Source organism: Emys orbicularis, chromosome 3 (genome assembly GCF_028017835.1).
Source record: "Emys orbicularis isolate rEmyOrb1 chromosome 3, rEmyOrb1.hap1, whole genome shotgun sequence".
Taxonomy (NCBI): domain Eukaryota; kingdom Metazoa; phylum Chordata; order Testudines; family Emydidae; genus Emys; species Emys orbicularis.
In genome coordinates this window covers 60,603,642-60,624,053 of record NC_088685.1, presented here as the reverse complement: position 1 = coordinate 60,624,053, position 20,412 = coordinate 60,603,642, and the positions used below count along the sequence as shown (strand labels likewise).

At 40.3% G+C, this 20,412-nt stretch overlaps 1 protein-coding gene across 5 annotated transcripts in view; it reads right to left on the bottom strand.

Moving 5' to 3' along the window:
• Window positions 1–20,412, bottom strand: part of KCNQ5 (potassium voltage-gated channel subfamily Q member 5) — a 509,367-nt gene that overhangs the window by 12,455 nt on the left and 476,500 nt on the right. For 2 of the 5 annotated variants that reach the window (XM_065400732.1, XM_065400733.1), the window contains 3 exons: window positions 20,314–20,370; window positions 14,288–14,508; window positions 4,606–4,714 (listed from right to left, as the gene is read on the bottom strand). The exons of 1 other annotated variant lie outside the window; for it this stretch is intronic. In XM_065400732.1, the coding sequence (XP_065256804.1) occupies window positions 4,606–4,714; window positions 14,288–14,508; window positions 20,314–20,370 (387 nt within the window). The remainder of the gene's footprint in view (window positions 1–4,605; window positions 4,715–14,287; window positions 14,509–20,313; window positions 20,371–20,412) is intronic. 2 more of the 5 variants (XM_065400734.1, XM_065400735.1) reach the window with 1 other exon arrangement.

The window sequence follows — 20,412 nt, the reverse complement described above, 5'->3', positions numbered from 1 at the left end:
TGGATGCAGATACAAATTTTGTATCCACGTAGGGCTCTAGTCATTGTGCTCTTTATTGAGTCTGGGGATGAGCAAATGCATCGACAGTTCCTTTAATGACCCTGATGCTCTCATGTCATTATTTAAAAAAATGTTTATATTGCCATAGCACCAAGAAGCCTCAATAAGGACTGGAGCCCTAGTCTGAGAGGCATCATGACATAGTCCCTGCTTTGAAGATTACAATCTAGGAAGATTGCTTTCCTCTTAACTGAACAAGACTCCCACAACTTCACTGTTGAGTGTGAAAACATGCCCCACCACTTCCAGCAATTCAGCAGCCCCATGAAGCTTGCCCAGGGTGCTGGCTCTACCACAGTGCTCTTCTACACAGCTGGTTCCATGACTGTTTTTTCCCATCCCCAACCTCCGCAACCCCTCCTGGTTTTCTGCCTGCAGAAGAGGTCAGGAACTAATAGCAGGGAGGCAGATCATGTGGGAAGTGCAAGCCATGGAAGGAGGGGTGTTCCAGGTGTAGGTAGATAGGGGTAACACTGACTCCTCCCTAGAATACTAACCTGCCCCATTCCCAGGAGCCAGAAATCATCTTTTCTCCCAGGTAGTCTTTTTATATATGCCTAGACAGTCTGGCTGAGATTCTAGAACCATGTAGAGGTGGGGGAAATAATGTGTTATGGGTTAAAATATATAGGAATCTGAGACAGAACACCATGGGACAAAGTTCTAATGCAGGGGTGGCCAATCTATGGCTCCGGAGGCACATGCAGCTCTTCAGAAGTTAATATGCAGCTCCTTGTATAGGCACTGACTCCGGGGCTGGAGCTACAGGCACCAACTTTCCAATGTGCCGGGGGGTGCTCACTGCTCAACTCCTGGCTCTGCCACAGGCTCTGCCGCCACTCTATCCCTTCCCGCCCCCTCCCCTGAGCCTGCCGTGCACTCACTCCTCCCCCCTCCCAGAGCCTCCTGCATGCCACAAAACAGCTGATCTGGAGGTGTGGGGAGGGAGGGGGAGATGCTGATCGACGGGGCTGCCAGTGGGTGGGAGGCGCTGGGAGTGTAGGGTGGGGAGCTGATGGGGGGCTGCTGACGTATTACTGTGGCTCTTTGGTAATGTACACTGGCAAATTCTGGCTCCTTCTCAGGCTCAGGTTGGCCACCCCTGTTCTAATGATAGTAAAAGAGAAATATATTTCAAATTATAGCAGAGATGGAGTTTAACGAGAATGAAATTAAACCAAATTCATAAATGGGTAAGTATAAAATTAAAGAATTAAAGTTAGCTTACATTTGGTTAAGGATCTATATGTGTGTTTGTAAAGAAGGCTCCAATCAGCAAGTAAAAGACGGCCATGAGAATAATAAGTAGCATTACTTGTAGTGTGGGAAGGCTGTGTGGTTTCAAAATTAGCTAATAAAATAACGAACTGCAGTAACAAGACAAAGAATGTCTTAAAAGAAACATGCCCAAATCTTCTCACTGTTCTGCTGGTAAGCAAGGAATGGGGGGGGGGGGGAGATAAGAAAGGAAAGATCTTGGGAAGAAAGGAGGCTTCAAATCTTATCGGGCTTAAGACTGGAAATAAGGGTGAATTGACTCAATTTGGTTTTTGGCTGAAGTCAGTAATTAGCAATGACATCACGTGTTTGTTGAAGGGTATAAAAAGTAAATTCTTAAAGGGATCATTGCTAATACCTGCCTGATTATGATGGAGTCTACCAATATGGGTCTGAGCACCCCTGGGTTAGCCAGTTTGTAAGTATCTTGATCAAATGCCTATAAATGTTTTGTTATTTTTTGCATGACATTTAACTACGTTATTTGAATTTCATATTAACACCAAATGAAAATGTATGTATAAAAACATACAGCAGTTAGAGATAGAAAAGACCTCCTAAGTCAGCTAGTTTACTTCACTGCCACACTGCATAGTCATTCTCTACTGCATATTTCTTAGCGCTGATTTTATAAGTCCTAAGAAATGGAGGAATCCCACCATTTCCATTGGGACAATATTACACAGCCTGGTTGCTCTCACTGTCAGGAAACAGTCAGATATGTTGTACTATATGGTAAAAATTTTATTAGTTTCTCCTTTTGACTCTATTTTACATGCTTGGTAAATGTGAGTTAATGGACATAGCTAAAAACTGCAGTGCTTTCTGTCAAGCCTGCAGGTCTCTCAGTGCAGGATACTAACGGCTAATTGCTGTCCAGGGATCCAGAACTGGTTCAGATAATACTGCCCATCCTGCCACCACAGAGGGGTGTACACTATGCACAGGTTGAAATATTAGTTATATGTGTACTGCTCTTGCTCTGCTGATGCTTGGTGTGGATTATGAACTGTTTCGTGCTGAGAACTCCATGGTGAGAGCATGATCCCCTGGGGAATCAGGACGCCGATTCCTTTATTTTGGCCCTGACTGAGGCACATGGCACCATTTCTCTTACTTCACTATTGCCCTAACACTCTCCTCAAACACATACAACCATTATGGAGAACTTTCTCTGTCTTCCCATGTAACTCCCTCCCTCAGCTGGCCTGGCATAGGAGCTTGGAAGAGGTGGGACAGAGGAAGCCGTGTCCCTTGTAGCCAAAAAGTTCAAGTATATGACTTCGAAGAGAGCCCAATTTGCTTGAACTGTTATTGAACAGATCCACTGAGCGAGTCTTCAGTCTCCCTTGCTACTTGGAGGCAGTCAGACCTGTGAGCAATGGGTGCAGGCTAAGGCCCTTTCACTGAAGAACACATTAGTTCTTTCTGCCTCCAGCCACTGCCTCTGCAGCGCACCAGCACTACCTCTCCCATTTTGATAAAACTTCCAGAGGATTTTAAAACAAATTTAATTTTTTTGTCATTTTACAGCAGTTTGGGCACAAACTTGAGGTGTGACTTTGTCTTTCTGAGGATAGCCTTTTGAAAAACAGCAATAGCTCTCCTCTGCTGCCAGAGGTATGTTCTTCTCTAAAGTGATAGATTCTGACATGGAGATGCACAAGATGGGAGCTGTGGGAGCACTCATTCAAGAATGTGATTGTCCCTATGTATTCACATGTAAATACTACTTAGATAACAGAGATGGGTCAGTCACACACTGGATGGTTACTGTGATATACAGTTTTGTCCCCCTGCAGAAATTCTTTTCTACTAATACCACATGAAATAATACAATCTGTAGGGGAAATACTTCCAATTTCCAAAATATCTAAAAAGTATTAATGTAACTTTTGCAACTTGCTGATGACAGAGTGAGTGAAATAAAATCAATTATGGTATCCTACTTAATTTTTGTCCACTTCTTATATTGGCTGAAGCATGTTTTATAGCAAATTAAAAGCTCTGTGCATTGTTCAGAAACACTGCAGTCAGTTCATGATAGCATTTCCCCTACTAATTCATCTTTCAGTGGCAGTGCTTATCTATAAAAATTGATTTGGTAAAGGAAGTATGAAGTTCTATGTGACTGTAACAGTACCCATAGTTGTGGAATCTGCAGTGACTGAATTTCTGGATCTAAATGTATTAGTCTCTACTGCTTGAGTGAAAGGACCAGGCCTATTAGTTTGAAGACTATAAATCTCACACATGGTCCAGCTACTCGAGGGGGCCAAAAGCCCACACTTAGTTAACATGGGTTATATACATTTCTTTAGGGTCATATTCTGATACTGTTACTGAAATTAATGGGACTACCTGAGAAGTAAGGTGTGAGCATGGTATCAAAATGTGGCCACTGGTGTTTAGGTCAGTTTCTTTTCTTCCCAAACTCACCATTACATGAACATATTTCTCTTTAAGTAATTTTGTGTGGCTTGCCACTTTGATAAAGGAGACAGAACTGGAGATTAGTTTAAAACTGTTGGAGTCATAACTAGATCAATGAATTGTCATCGACAAGGCTCTGCTTAGCTGGAGGACTATAACTGTTCTGAACTTACCAGAAGAAACTTATACCATAAAAAGTATGCTATTGCAGAAAGATTTGGGAGTAAGTAAATTCAATACACAATGTCAATTTGACAGTGAGAAATATTAGAGACACAAGGTAGATGAGGTAATATATTTTTCTGGACCAACTTCTGTTGGTGGAAGAAACAAGCTTTCAAGCTACACAGAGCTCTTCTTTTCTGTTAGCTCGAAACCTTGTCTCTCTCACCAACAGAAGTTGGTCCAATTAAATATATTACGTCATCCTCCCTTGACTCTCTCATATTCTGGGACCAGCACAGCTACAGCACTGCAAAATAAGAAATATTATAACTTTTCCAGATCTGGTGACATACATTCAGTAAAGCTGCATCTATATGTTGAGTGTATTTTGAATTAGAGAATGTACATTGTAAATCAAGCTTCACTTTTCTCTTTCTCTTCCCATTCAAATAAGACCCATATTGTATAATATGTTTTTGAAATGTTGAAAAGAGGATAACTTAGAGCTGTGGAAATATTTCAGCTTCTAGTAGGCATACTGCTGAATAGCAGTGGGGAGAGAATTATACTAGCATGTTTACTAGTGATGTAAAAACATAGCCATACAATAATTTCAATAGTCAATAACAGAGCTCTCAAATATTTCTTCACTAAGTATTTTTCACCCACCTGATAGCTCTAATGATGGTTTTAAGTGCTGGCGTGAGATCTTCTACTGATACATCACATTGGCATCCTCTCTCATCATAAACATCGTCTGTTCCAAGAGTGGTGTCAGCTACAGGATACATTTGCAAGCTAAATAACAAGCACTTCAAGACAATACCCGTGTACATTTAGGTAGCTTTCCTCTCATGCTGTCTATATTGGGAAATAAAACTAAATTAAGGGAACCAAGTTCTGCTGTCTAGTCTAAACCTAAAAGCAGAGAGGAAAACAGAATTTTAGTAATGTGAGACAGAAAAAGGCCTGAGACCTATTAGATCATCAGTCGATCTCCCTGCTAGTGCAGGATTGTTCTCTATAGTCCAAATAGATACTGTAATACCAATACATTTATAATGCAGGTCTGAGTGGCATCTGAGTATATCACATCATGTTCTCTATTTTAGAAAGAAGCAACAGGGTAACAGAAACTGTGGCAGAACCACAATATAGATAAAAGACATTGATATTGTAATGATGAATTATTAGTTATTATTTATATAGCACCATAAATGTACATAGCATTTAACAGAAAAATAAAGGATTTGCTCCCTCTTCCAAAGAGCACACTTATTCTGTGTGAGAACAGCTGAATGACCAAATACTCCACTTCAGGTAAAAACTGTGTTTAACAGAAGAAAGATATAGGATGAAATACATCCCAGTTCAGTTGGTCCACATAAGCCTTCTGCCTCTAAGCCATTTAAGAATTGCCTTTGCCTGCCATAGTGGGAGCTGAGGGAGCTCTCTGTAGTAGCTAGTCTTAGGGCGTAGAAGAAATCTGCTTATTTTATGCATAAAATATTTATGCCTCGTCCCCTCCCTAATGAAAGCTTGGATGCCTGCCAAAATTATTAATTAGTTTTAATAAACTATGTAATTATCCTGCTATATTATTTTAAGTTCACCAAAGCTACTAATAATTAAAATAATAACTGAAAACTGTACATAAATGCTGTACTTTCCAGGTGTTTCACACTTCTGTCCCTGATTTAGTCTTTCCAATAACTTCCCCCATTTCTGGAATTTCCTGCTTTATCCCTAAATACCATACTAAATGAGTCTCCCTTTATTCTAGTGGTATTTTCACTAAAAATCTGATTCTTCTCACTTACACTGGTGTAAATCAGGAGTAACCCTGTTGAAGTCAATAACATTACAACTGTATAAAACCAGTGAAAGAGGAGATTCTGGCTTCTGCAGTTTAAAATAAAGTGCATTTCTAAATGGTGGCCTCTATGATACAATTCTTGGATCTTGTTCTAAGTGTAGCTTAATTAATGAAAGAGCTCCTTTAGTGGAACATTGCAAAAAAAAATCTGCATAAAGCTGGTGTTGAATGAGACTCATGCAATCTATGAAATTCTCCAGGTAGTTCACAGACACAAATATCTTCAAAATACATTTATAGATACACAACAAAAAGTTCTTGTAAATTTAAGCCAACACAAAAAAGAGGCACTTTTCTTAATAAATTGCCTTCTTTCTTTCTAATATTTCCATTAGCATGAGTTTCCCTCAGTATGGTAGGAGCTCAACACAATATATCAATGATGCTGCTGAGGAAAAGCTATAAACCTTATTTGATTTATATGAGAAATGTCCATATTTCTTTATAATACTTAGAGACTTGGAAATGCCACCCACCCACATCAACGGGTGGGAGAAATTGATGGGGCTGTTGGTGAAAGGGAAACAGCCATAGTAGCAAGGGAGGGAGACGTTTGCCAATGGACAATAGGTAGCTCCTCCCCCGGGAGTCTCTGGCAGCCATTGCCAGTTGTGGAAGAAGGGTGCTGATTGGCCAGCGTTCCCAGCTCCCAGGATTTAGTCAGTGCAGGGGCCTTGTGGAGCCTCTTTCGGCTCTGTTCCAGCTGCCCACCTTACCCACCTGAACTAGGAATGGGAACCTGGCCTGACAGATACTGCAGGTCTAACCAATCGTCTATTTACAGGGTCAGGAAGGAATTTCTTCTCCCATGGGCCAATTGGCAAAGGACCAGGGAGTTTTTTGCCTTCCTCACAGCACCTTCAACCCACAGTGGTCTGAGTAGGAACACGCTTGGTACCTAGCTAAGGTACTCGGGTGGTGGTGTTTATTCATCAGAACTTGCGGCTGGTTTCCAGGGCAGTTAAGAGAATAAAATGAATGGTTCCCAGAGGTAAAAGACCTGGGATTTTGGTGATGAGCCTTGGGCTCATGTGACAGGGTGAGTCCTTGTGGCCTTCATGGGGAGAGGTCAGACCTTGTAGCCCTTGTGGACCGAGGCCCCACCATGCTGCACCCTCTGTCCCCCTTGCGGGGGAAAGGGGGAAGAGGGTGTTAGGACTCAGAGAGAGCTGAGTCCTGGGGTGTAAGCTGAGGAGAGCCACCCTGTGTTATGAGTTCTATGTTAAGTAGCTCTGTAAACCTGATGCTAGTTACGGATTATATGGTAACAAGCCCTGTAACCCTGGGCCTGTTAATGGGTTCTTTGGTAAGGAACTCTGTAACCCCCACATTGGAACCAATTAAATGCCTGGTATAAGAGAATATAGGTGATGGGCAGGTAGAGCCCCTCCCCGTGTTAAAATTTAACAAAATTGTAATCCCATGCATATGTCTGTCCTCATTTTGCTGCTGTGTCCAAAAAAGTTTGGGAAGCATGTGTTAAGAAGAATTTGGAAAATTTTCCAATTTGCATTCCTGATGAAATAGAAGTTTATGCTCGGATTAACTTTCCAGTGGAATTTTATGGACATGTATGCATTCCATTTATGAATTTCACTGCCATTTATGATTATGCAGAGATATATGGGATAAAATTATGATGTGAAACCCCACAAATTGCAAATAAAAATGTATGAGTTCATAACTGTATGTCATATGGTTTGGTGCACAAGTTATGCCTTGGTTTTGATTTATATTTTCCAAATGCCATATGTGTTTTCTGTTGTTTAGCAATGTACTTTGGCTACAGTAAAACTGACACTGCTCTGATCTTCCTCACAGCACTATACTAACAATGTTAGTGACATCCAAAGCATATCTGCCTGTTCAAGAGAAATGAAAAGCTTTTATCCTCTTCCCTTTCATTTGTTTCCTGGGAACAGCCAGGTGCTAGCAACAATATTCCAGTATTGATCAAAGTCTAGAAACTCAGTCTGTCTAGCTCTGAACCCCTAAAATAATATGAACAGTAAAGTCTGATCTTGTTTCTGAAAGCACCAGGACAAATACTACACAATGTTGCACTTAGATACTATGTTAGACTACTCTAGATATTGTATGCTCAGATCAAATAAACACACACACACAACTGTACAACATAGTATGTGTTCCAAATATTTACATAAATTATTGAAACTCTTTCCTATCAGTTTAAACCAGGCTTTTGACTATATATTATGGAGGTAATAAATATTTAATATAGAAATTAAATTGCAAAAATATGGTTTAATATTTTAAACTTAATTAAAACCTGTGTGTGTGTGTGTGTATGTGTGCGTGCACGCACGTGTGTGCAAGTATGTGGCTATTGTTTTATTTCTCAAACATGAAGCAGGCGTGAAGCAGTATTGGGTCTGGGGGAGGTTTTAGGCAAAAGTTGTACTGCTATACAGACAGAAAGACAAATAATGTTTCAGTGTTAAACATTCTTTTTTCAGTGTTAGAAGAACGACTTTTTCTGTGATTCTCACATTGTCATATGACACTATGGTGAATTTTACTTTCAAAAGTTTTACAATGTTGCTGAATTCATTTGTACATTCTAAGGTGATCTGATTATTTTCCCCTTACATGCTTAACTCTTAGGGCTAGCTCCACAAAGGGATTTAGGTGCCACCTTAGGCACCTATGTCCAAATGTTTAGAAAATCAAACTCTCTGCTCAGTTGCCACCTAACCCTGTAGGCAAACCCCGTCACCCTAAATTCCCTAGATGCCTTAGTTTCTGCTGATCATGTCTCCTAGGTGCCAACATTTCTGCTGGAGGACATGCTCAAAGCAGCCTCAGTCCTGATGCCCAGCTCATGCCTAAACCCCAGCGGGAGCTTCAGATTGGACACTGTCCACCTGTCTCACCTGTGGGGCTTAATTCAGTAGGCGTACTGAGGAAGGGAGAGTGCAAGCAGGAAAGAGAGTTTTTGACTCCATAGTCTAGTGGTTAGGGCACTCACCTAGAATGTGTGAGAACTGATTTCAAGTCCCTACTCCAATGAACATTTCAGTATTTTATACAAAGTGGAATCTTCAACAGGGGAGGCTGAGGGAGACCCATCCCAGAAAAGCCCCTAGCCTAGTGGTTAGGGCACTCACCTGACAGTTGGGAGAACTGGGTTGAAGTCCGTGTTCCACATCATGAAGAGTGGGAATTTGAACCTAGGTCTCCCATATCCTTGCTGAGTGTGCTAGCCACTGGCCTATTGGGTAAAAGAGGGCCATCGCCAGTTTTTGTGAGAAAGGACTGTCCTGGCTTCAGTGCTTAACTCCAGCTGACAGTTCACAGCTGTGAATCCTTGTAGAGGGAGGTACCTCCTCATAAATGCCTAATTCCCTTTGAGGGGAGGGGCTTAGGCAATATTTCTTTAAGATAAGAAGCCTTGTTTTTATTGGTTATCAAATAATTCATGCATGATCCTAAAATCTAAAATTCTGCGTGTATAATGAACATTGCATAAAGATTCCTATCTAATAATTATCAGTTAGCTTTTAGTTGCTATTAAACTTCCAAAAAATGCCCTGTAGAAATACTGGCAATATTTCATGGAATGGCTCCCGATACTTAATTAAAAAGGAGTTCCGATGATAGAATCAGAATTTTTTCTAAAAACAGTTAATTATATACACCATAATTCTACAGTTAAAATTGCTGATCACATCATAATAGTGAATCACTAACTGATCTGTTATTAACTTGCCATAAAAGGAGAGTAAGAAAGAAGGATGATTTTGTTTTGATTCTTTTCAACTTTTAAAATTCTAAAATTTTAAAAATCTATATCTAACTGATATGTATAGATATAGCTATACACACAAACATATCTCATACCTATGTAAACAGCACACATGTTAAGGTATAGCCATGTAAGAAAGTGCAGGCTATGTGATAAAGTGAAGACCTATGTGGGAAATATCATGCATCTTTGACTGCATCATTTGTTGTACTCTGCCCACAAAACCGCTCTGTTGGTGTGAGCTCTGAAATTCCAAACCCCTTGTCCTTGGGGGTGAGGTCACCACAGGAGAGTCTTCAGCCCAAATGCCCAGTTTTGGTCAGGGTTAGCAGTAGCAATGACTTCACCCCTGCAAGCACTCACCCCATTAGGGCCAACTTCGTCCTGGGCTTGGCTCCCTCTCCCTTTCTATTAAAAAAGCAGAGACTCCAGCTGCTGGGTAATGGTAATGAGGGTACTTGGCTTTAAACGCAGAAGGTTATGAAGGACAGTACCAACAACATTTTTTAAAACTCTAATGCATTCCTAAAATAGCAATATATTTGGCATATGCAGAATACATGCCGTGCAGTATGATATAATGGCTAAATCGGCAGTATGATATAATGGCTAAACTCAATTCATGGTTTCACCACTCATGTGTGTGTGGTCATGTGAAATTAATTCAGGTAAAACCTTTGTACCACACCACATTGCATTCACTCTCTCTCTCTCTCTCTCTCTCTCAGAGCCCAATTGTGCAACTCTTATTCATACTGCTAAACAGTCCCTTTGAAGTCATTGAGTACTCATCTATATGAGTAAAGTTTGCACAATCAGACCCTCAATATGTATTGTAGATATTCCCATTGAATGACAGAATCATAGGGCCAGACCATCAGTTGATGTAAATTGAAATAACTCTATCAAAACCAATGGAGCTATGCTGATTAACAGCAGAAGAAGATCTGGCTCATAGAGTTCAAATTAGAATGGTGGATTATGTTTTATAAGATCTTACTAATTAATTACAGTATAAACTATATGAAAATTAGAGGAGATATGATATCGGTTTAAACAGTCACAGAAATATTACCCTATTGACTGACATCAATTAACATATTGCTAACAGTACTACAGCTTTTTATCCCAAGGAATTAGATCATACAAATCCAATAAGGAGACTAAAGACACCAAATGGGTTAACTCTTAACCAGTAATTGCTAACTAATGAGGGCTTAAAAACAACTAAACTAAGGACCTGCCCCAGATCAAATGAACTCTAGATGAGGGAAAGTTGTGTGTGTTATTGAAAGAAAAACTGTCATTTTTATAATACATAAATTATATGGTAATAACTAAGTATATGGGGGATGAAGTATACATTTGCATTCTTTCCATGATTTTTATAATCTACTCACCCTGAGGATTCAATGTAAGTACTCTCAGGGGAATGGAAGGGCAGAGAGTTCATGTGAGTTTATAACTTTCTGCCGTTAAGTTTAGAGATAAGAACAGAAATCAACTATTTCCTTGGAGAGGCCTTTTCAATTAATCAAATGAAATACGTCTGTAATTTCTCAAGTGTTGAACACTTTGATGTTTTATTCAATAAACTGCGCAACGTCTTTAGGTTACAGAGAATGCTAAATATCTCCTGCAAAGGCTCGAAAATGGTGGAATACAATGGTGGAATAAAATGGTGGAATACAATGTAACAGGGTGTGTTGGCCCTTATAGAAGGCTACAGCCTGTTCCTAATTTCATCTCAGAATGGGCAAAAGGGTGATTATTAGACTATTTAGGAATAGGTCCTGTTCCTCAGAAACCAAAGACGCAGCAAGACCTGGAGTAGGGCTTTCCACCAGGAGAGCTGGGGAAGCAGCCCTGGAGCGTCTGTGGAAAGGTTCTGTGAAGAGACAGGAAACACAGGGAAGGGTAAGTTGTTCAAGGCCTGATGAGGCAGGAGAGAACAGAGCTTCTCATTCCTATGAGGGATAAGATTTTCAGTAGAATCAGAGACTGTTAGTGAGTCCTGCACTAAGGGGATGAAGATTCAGATGTGTGGGAAAGTAAGTGAAGGAAAGGCCTGAAGCAATGCAGTAGTGCAGTGGGCTGGAGGCCTGTTGTTAGCACCTGCCTTTATCTAGGGATGCCAGGCTAGAGCTTGCAAGAAAATGTGGGAGGAAGCCCTTTTCACTCCCCTGTGTTAAGGACGGAAGAGCAAGGTAGGAAAGGACTATTGAGTTGTTTGGTTCTGGAAGGATGAAGAAATTCCTTAGCCTGGGGAGGTCAGTCAATCATTGGTACCTGCCTTTCATCAAAAGAGATGAACCCTGATACAAGAAATGGACCACTGAGCTCCTACACCAATAGGTGACAAAAGGCATGGCTCAAGGAGGGTCAAATATGCGTGGTGTTTTGTGTTTGGACGTTTGTTTATCCCAGAAAGGGAGGGTTTTTGCTTTGGTTGGAGGGCCAAAGTACCAAAATCACCCGGCTAAAACTGAGGTAGTGACCTGACACCTGGGAGGTAAGAATACATTACTACAACAAATAAAATGCTGTCGTTCCATTCAGTAAGAAGAAAAAATGTTCTAAGCTAAACATGCAGTTTATACACAGTCTATTGAACATCCACCTGGAGACAGCATTTAATAACTGTGGAATCCATAGCAAGTGAGGAAAAATTTTGAACACACCAAGGTTGGTAGTGCATATCTGAGGGATAAAGCAAGGCTGAAGAATGTACTGTGTGAGGTTGTTAAGTGTTGCCTATGAGTAGTAAGCAAGCTGGACATCAGTTTGATGACACTGATCCCAGAGGTTGCTGGACTGAGTCCTACAGTGGAAACTTTACCAAAAAGCTGGAGTCACTTAAAGCTGTTGCTCCTTCTGCTGCAGAAGAGAAATGGACATATCTATTGGCTGTTGTACATAATGGTGGATGTGCAGCTGGAAACTGCTGACATGCATACAGTCTGTGGTTACTCTGAGGAACTGGAAAGTATTTAAGTGTATTGTGAAGAATTATAAACTATATTTAGTTTTTATCAGTAGAGATTCCTGCAGATGCAATTCATGGCATCTTTTCCCTAAAACAAAGACTGCACGGGAAGTTCCTACTTATTTTGATGAGGCTTCAAGACTATAAGTTACAGTATGTCTAGGGGAAAATATATGGCAATGTTTGCAAAGTTTGTTCAATGAGCATGGAGAGGAAATGAATCCCTCAATGTGATGTGGCTAGAGAATGAAAGATAGGAGTATAAAATAAGTGGTAAAAATTAAAAGGAATATTACAACTGTGCTCAGCAAACTGCATTGGTTGTCAGTTTATGTCTAGGTGTAGTTCATGGTACTGATTTTTTTTACCTATAAAGACCTTTCTGGTTTGTATCTTACTGACCACTTTCTGTTCCATTGTTCTATCATAGCCGTTGAGATCAGCCGGGGCTGCTCAACCCCCAACCTGAAAGTCTCAGGATTTGTACATCTGAGGATTCTCAGAGAAGGACCCTAGTCTCTGGATTGCTGATCCGCAGATGGTCTGCTTGTTTTGTTTTCAGCCATGCAGGGAATGTTGCTAACCCTGATTATTTACTGAGGCTTTTCCTGAAGAGGTCTGTTGAGTAGGAGGCTCTTAGTTGTGGTCTACGGTGTATTTCAGTTCTATGTATGTGCTAATATGTGCTCTTAAAGGGATGCAGATAGCTAAATCACACTCGTCTGATTATTTTTGTTACCCACAATTATTAGAAGTTACATACAGTACATGATTACTGTCATGAAAAGAGATTAGCGACGTCTCTATTTTGCTGCTTCCCTTGTATTTCCCTATCCTATTGTTTACATGTGGGCCTTTCAGGGGGAAGTCAAATCTTTATAAAATAGGAAAATGTTATTATAGAAACCTAAAATTGCCAGGGAACACTCAGGCAACTGTAATACCAAAAACTACTTTTAACTCACTTTTTTTGAAATTGATTATATTTCAAGTTGAACTTTGACAGACTACAAGTTGCTTGGCTCTCCCTATTCTTGGCTGTCACTAGGCTCCCTTGCTATCTTAGTCCTCTAGCACTGCATCTGGTCTCCGCATCCTTGGTTCTCCTGGACTAAAGGGGCCACTGGGTCCATGTTGATGCAGCATCATAGAGGAAGATCTTTGATGAAGTGAGGGTTACATTAGTGGAAAAACGGGATCTTTGTGAAAGTGCTTAGCTGTTGAAGGAGAAGGGGAGAGGCATAACCTCAGGTCCTATGACTCTCCTATACCTTCCCTAAAACAGGAGTCAATGTGGACGAAACTTGGAATCTCCATTCTGTGGGAAATTCTGACACTTCAAAATGTCCTTACACAAAACCTTGATCTTGTTTATCTTTTATTTGTTAAGGTTGGTCTATACATAATTTGCCTAAGATAAAACCACAAAAATAAGGAAATGAAAAGTTAAAGCATATAATAGTACATCTCCCTCCTCTGCTCAGAGACACAAAGCTCACCACTAGCACCGCCACCAAACAGTACACCACAGAAAAAGCACAACAGCTTGAACTCTAACCTAGTCGGGAAGCCAGCTTTCCAGTACCCCCCTCTCCAAACTCGAGTATCTGCAGTGGTTTCCTAGAACTGTGGAGAATGGATGGTCGTGGAAGTCTGGCTGGTTTGTGGTAAAGGGGACATGGGGACAAGGCATAATGGAAAATACGCATGAAAAATATCTTACCATCTGCCACTGGTTTTGGCTGAGAACTCTTCAGACGCAGTGAAGGTCTGAAACGAGTTCGGTCATTGAAGCTCCAGCTCTTTTGCACTTTGGTTGGGCTGCTCTCTGCAGTAACGTCAGTACCTGGTGACCGTCGATCTCCAACTGATGCCTGCCTGTTCTTAATACTCTGCCCTCTTGGGCTAGCCATCCGTACCCGCTCTTTAAAACTTAACTTCTGGCTGTGAAAGAGAGAAAGATATATTATTTCATATTTAATTCATTCCAATTTCCTTTGTAATGCCATAGACATATAGATATATTTATTTCCAGCAACTAAACTAAAGATAGCACAATGTAGATTTTTAACCAGTGTTTCATGGAATATATTCATTCATTGGGATAACGCTCATTTGAAATAGTATAATTCTATAGAGACATTATCATTGATAGTGTATAGTGATTGCAGTGATAGTGTATAGTAAATCTAACAAAATGTAATCCAGTAATAATGGTTTAACCTTACAGACATACTTTTAAGGTTAGGACTTAAATTTTAGATGATTACAAATATATTTCCATGTAAGACAGCCCAGCTCAGTGCATTTCTGATCATCTCTACAGATAAACAAGACAAATTGTTCTATTATTTCTGCATGCCATGTAGTTTTTGTTTTTTAAACAGGCAAGATTAATGTTATTGTTATGTTCATGCATTTTCAAGTCATGACATTTTCCAACATTTCATACACATTATTAATGATCACATAAATTTAAAAGTCTTTGTTACAGCATTCATTTGGACAAGACAAAAACCAAAATGAACAACCCTCCCCACAGAAATGTTATTGATGTGATGGCTGATTCACAAAAATGTGATATTATACTGTATGTTTAATAAAGTAATTTCCTGTCTTTGAGCTGGGAACTGATCAGCTGGAATAGCCACTAGCAGATGGTACTTTAGGACTAGTCAGCTGCAATAGCCTGGCCACGCTAGAGATTGTGACTGCTTGATCTATGGTGGCCTGTACATTGGGAGAGCTACAGGAAGAATGCTTTTCTTCATGCGCCTGTGACTTTTCCCTTCTACTTACCCATGGGTAAGATTTTGGGAGCTCCTAATTTACAAAATGTACAATCCAGCTTTGTTCATGTTTGTATGTGCTATGTAATGTACTTGATTCGATCACTCTGGCTGTTTTCATGTAACACTTTTCCATATTTATTTATTTATAATTTGAACTATTCATTGTCACTATTTTACATCTGGGACACAAATAGGAAACGGAATGGAGTAATCCACTTTGAACCTGTGTATGTAGTTTGGAGGCATGAAGATGTGTTGTATATATGTGATTAAGTTCAATAATCTATACAAGGGGAAAGTTTTCCTGCACAATGATCCTATTCTTGCAAGGGAAGGGGTTGACAGACACAATTGTATTGTGGCTATATAACAAATGTGGGAGTTTTCTATAATATTTTTATGAACAATGTGTGTGTCCCCATCTGTTTTTCTATTGTTACCTACTGGATATAGAGGGGTTAAATTGCTTTTCCTGGAATTGAGCAGGAGGTATGAGGTGTTTGGGCCATGTAGCTGTCTGGGGTAGTAGGAATGCACCATTAGGAACTGGGCTGGACTCAACCCAGATGAATGGAAGATCCTCCTGAGGCAAGGGAATCTCAACAACCAAAGATTAACTCCTAGCTGCAGAAGTAGCTGAACGTGTGAACACAGCATGGCTGTGTCTGGAGAACAAAGACACAAAGGTGTCAGGTGTTTATGTTAAGAAAAGCAGGGTTCCAAGAGACAGGGAAGCTCACTGGGGACTTAGAGACAAAGGGAATGGGGCAGAGGAGATAGGAGGACTCGTTAGGGAAATAGGGCATGGCAAAAGCTTGTCTCCCCTCAGTGTGAAACCTGTCCTAAATCTGCATCTCTCAGAGTAACCCAAAAGGCTTTCAGCCTCTGTATTCCAGGTCACTAATAAATTGTTATTTTATTTTGAAAAGTCTGCCTGGTGCTGCTGCAGATATTTACTGAAGAGCACTGTGCCCTGAAGCAGGGGGAAAGTATCTTGCAGGAGTCTGGCTCGGCTGGATTGCTGCAGGCAGCCATCGAGAGACAGGGATTGGTGGGGCTTGAAGGCCTAGTTTTGGAGTTGTGGAGGCCACTGGCCTGTTCCTGTGGAACAGTAGGGATCCTTGGATTCGAGCACACTAATGGGATTTTCCTAAGGAGACCAGTTAAAGGCTGGGGCATAGACCAGACCCTGCGAATCCATGACAGGTCACTCATAGGAGAGCCTTGTGTGAATTTATTGACTCTAGCAAAAGGGACATGGTGCTCCAGTGGCAATAAACCTTTTTGGGGGTCATGGCAAAGACTATCTGCTTGTTGTTCATTACATTGAGATGCAGCCTGTTCTGCTTCCTCGTGGTTCCTGTATTTTACTGGAAGACACTAAAAAGAAGTGTTTTGAACATAAATGTATTTTGCAACTAAAAAGAAATATTAAAATGTACTGTTCCATGTCTACCTGTTTAACAAACTATATTCTGAAAAGACAGAGTTCTCATATGTAACTATATGAAATGGAATCACATGAGCTTCTGAGGTTATGAAATTTTCAGATAATCAGACAATCTTTGTCCATGCATCGTACTATGTCTCATACAGCTGAGACTGGCTGAGAGGCAGTAGGCGGCAAGCAAAGCACATGCTGAGCAGCTTATAATGAGGTCAGTTTCAAGAATGCTATAAAACATCAGTAGAAAGATCTTCATTAGACAAATATGGCATGTTATATCCCTTTAAAGAATACTTGTTTCTGAAATTTCTCAATCTAATCCCTTTCTCCCCCTGCCCAAAGTAAGCAATTTTTGAAACAAACATGGGATGATACTGGAAATGTCATCTCTTTCCATTGCAAAATATTAATCACACCTGGAACACTAAATCCTGTAGTGTATTGAATACAAAAGACCCTCAGAACCTATAATCTGAAAGAAAAGCAAGTTCTAAGGTTTGTTTTACAGTAACAGTTACAGTTCAAGGCTCTGTTCAACTCTCAGTAACTTTTGTTTATAAACTGTCATGTAAATTTGTTAGTCTCTAAGGTGCCACAAGTACTCCTGTTATTTTTGTCATGAGAATGTAATCTAGGAGGCAGTCATTTAATAGACATACTACAATGTATTCACACTAGCGTGAATGAATTACATAATGCAAATGTATTTCTTATTATGGGTACTATCTCTGTACATGTGCTCCTCATATACTGCATTTGCTGTACCCAGAGGTAAAAAAAATTAATTATTACTCAAGCAAGAAAATCAAATGATTATTTTCTAGAGAAACCCTATAAAGCAAAAACTTTCTGGACATGTCACTTTGGCCTACATTAATTTAAATGATCAGAAAATTGATAAGGTAGCCATAACAAGGATTGATAAGGACTATATTTTATTACCCCAGTAAATGCAAGCAAAAAATAATTGGATGAAGAGTATGTATTACTGCTGCTAAATCAACTAATTTATACTAACACAAATCTCTTTTCTCTCATTTTTTTAAAAGATGTCATGGATGTAGTGCCTTGAATGAAAGCCATCCTGTTGATGTCCAGTAGAGACAAACATGACATCATGAAACTGGACGGGGTAGACTGTGGCGTGTGCTCACACATTGCTGTGGACTGTCAGTTTTCTGGGATTAGTGCTTGAGGGCCCTCTTAGCCTCCATGTAAGGGTTCTTGTAACCTGAATGCTGACTCAGATGGCAAAAACTTTAAGGCACTGATTCAGGGAAGCAAATGGTTAAGTGCTTTCCTGAAGAGGCGTGGTCTTTTGAATCAGGGTCCAAGTGTCCAGAACATGAATGAGCCCCATTATCCCCTACCCTATAGCAATTTTGTTCTTTTTGGGGGGATGACTCTGTTCTTTGTTGCTTATATTTTATCTGTTCAATCTTTTATGCCTTTCTATTTGTTGACTTTGACAATGGTAATCTTCTTGGACCTACTGTGTTCTTTTGCTGCCCGTTGCAGAATTCTGTATATTTCTCTAGCTATAGTACTGGAGCTTTAAAGTCTTGGAGGGCAAGTCTACACTACAGCACTACATTGGCGCAGCTGCACTGATGCAGCTTCACCACGGTATCGTGTCTGGTGAAGATGTGCTATGCTGACGGCACCTCGGCAAGAAGCATAAGCTATGTTGGCGGGAGAGCATCTCCTGCCGACATAGTGCTAGTGTGGACAGTGCAAAACTTGCATTGCTCGGGGGGAGGGGCTTTTTCACACCTTTGAGTTAGATTAACTCAGGGCTGGTCTTCACGATGGGGATATCGACGCTGCTGCAATCGATGCAGAGGGTGTCGATTTAGCAAGTTTAGTGAAGACCCGCTAAATCGATAGCAGAGCACTCTCCAGTCAACCCCGGTACTCCAGCTCCCTGAGATGATTAAGGTAAGTCGACAGGAGAGCGTCTCCCTTCGATGCAGTGCAGTGAAGATACTGGGGTAAGTCAATCTAAGCTATGTCGACTCCAGCTACGTTATTCATGTAGCTGGAGTAGAGTAATTTAGGTCAACTTACCCCCACAGTGAAGACAAGCCCTTAAGCGGTAATGTAGACCTGCCCTAAGAGTGGGGATCAGTTACAAATGGAACCTTTGGACAAAAGAAAATGACTTCTCTTTAATTTTTGTACTCTGAAGGTATTAGTTATAACATCTCACCCACTTAGTCCCCGACTCCGCTGCTCAACATACACATGAACTGTTCTCTTGCATAGGGCTTTGTACTCCTTTTAATTTTTCCCAAATTCTTTATTTTCTATCCTTCACTTATGAAGGAACTGCTTGGGGGAAGACACTAGGGGTCACTGTGGCTTCACTGGAGGGGTAGTGAGCAATATTCTCTAATGGACCAAATGACTTTATGAGCCTGATTACTCCAATGGGGTGCACATGACTCCTATTGAAATCAACCTGAGGCCCAAACATATATTTGATAACCCAGCCCTAGAAGTTTAAGATGTAAGACTTCTCCACCAGCCTCATGCTAGAAGTGTGAACCCAAGAATGGTGATGTTATACCTTGTACCGTCTATGAGCGTACGCAAGAATTCCAAGAAGTAATTTTAGTTTAGATTTCTATGCAGTAATGGAATTTTAAAAGAATACATTTGAAGCTTTTTGTGAATGGTGTTGAAAAATAGTGCATTTATTTCAAATTAGTCTCTGGACAAATAGAAACTATATTTTTGCTCATTTTATAATTTCAGTCTGAGATTATAACGACTTTTTGAAATCATTAATAAAAAAAAAACTTTAAAAAAATTGATGTAGCAAGTTTTTGGCATAGAGCAGAGGATTCTCCCCTGAGATTCATAAGATAGAAATTACCATGTTTGGCAAGAGATAAAAAGGTCAACAGAGTCCAGTTGAAGCAAACCATTGTTTTAGCCTGCAGTCCTCTACGCTGTAGATAATGCACTGATTCAGGCACTGTCTCCAAGGGAATTCTTCTCAGTAGCAACCGTAAATTTAAGTTATTGAAATAGCCTAGTGTGTGATACCTTAGTATTCCCCACTAATTAACATTTATTTGACATGGGAACACAGCCTCCACTGTTGCAGTAATTCTCTTGGATTTAGGAAAATGTAGTTATCCAAATATCCAAGAACTGTTTTAGCTCTTTATAGGATCAAACATTCCAAAAGTTCAAGTCTCAGGCAGAAGAGGGTACCCAGGCTTAGAAAAGCCAATGTGTGCTGCACTCTGCAGTTGTCAATTGCATGAATTTTGAGGTGCTGACACACTATACTATAATATACAATACTTTATCGCCATTGTATTAATACAGCACGGCAGGCAACAAGCAACAGGGAAAATTACAAGCACTTAAAAAAAATCAAGAAAGGACCCTAGGAGAAGTAAGAAATTGTAAAGCACTAAGAAGGGGAAGTAAACTGATCATGCACCTGATGTTAGTGGCATTCTCAAATATCATGTGAATAGATAGGATGCTGGATACCTATGTTTCCGAGAGCTGTACATCCTGAAGAGCTTCTGTTTATTACTACAAAGCTTACTAGGAGTGAGGGGAAATAGAGGTTTGTATTACTAAGCATTC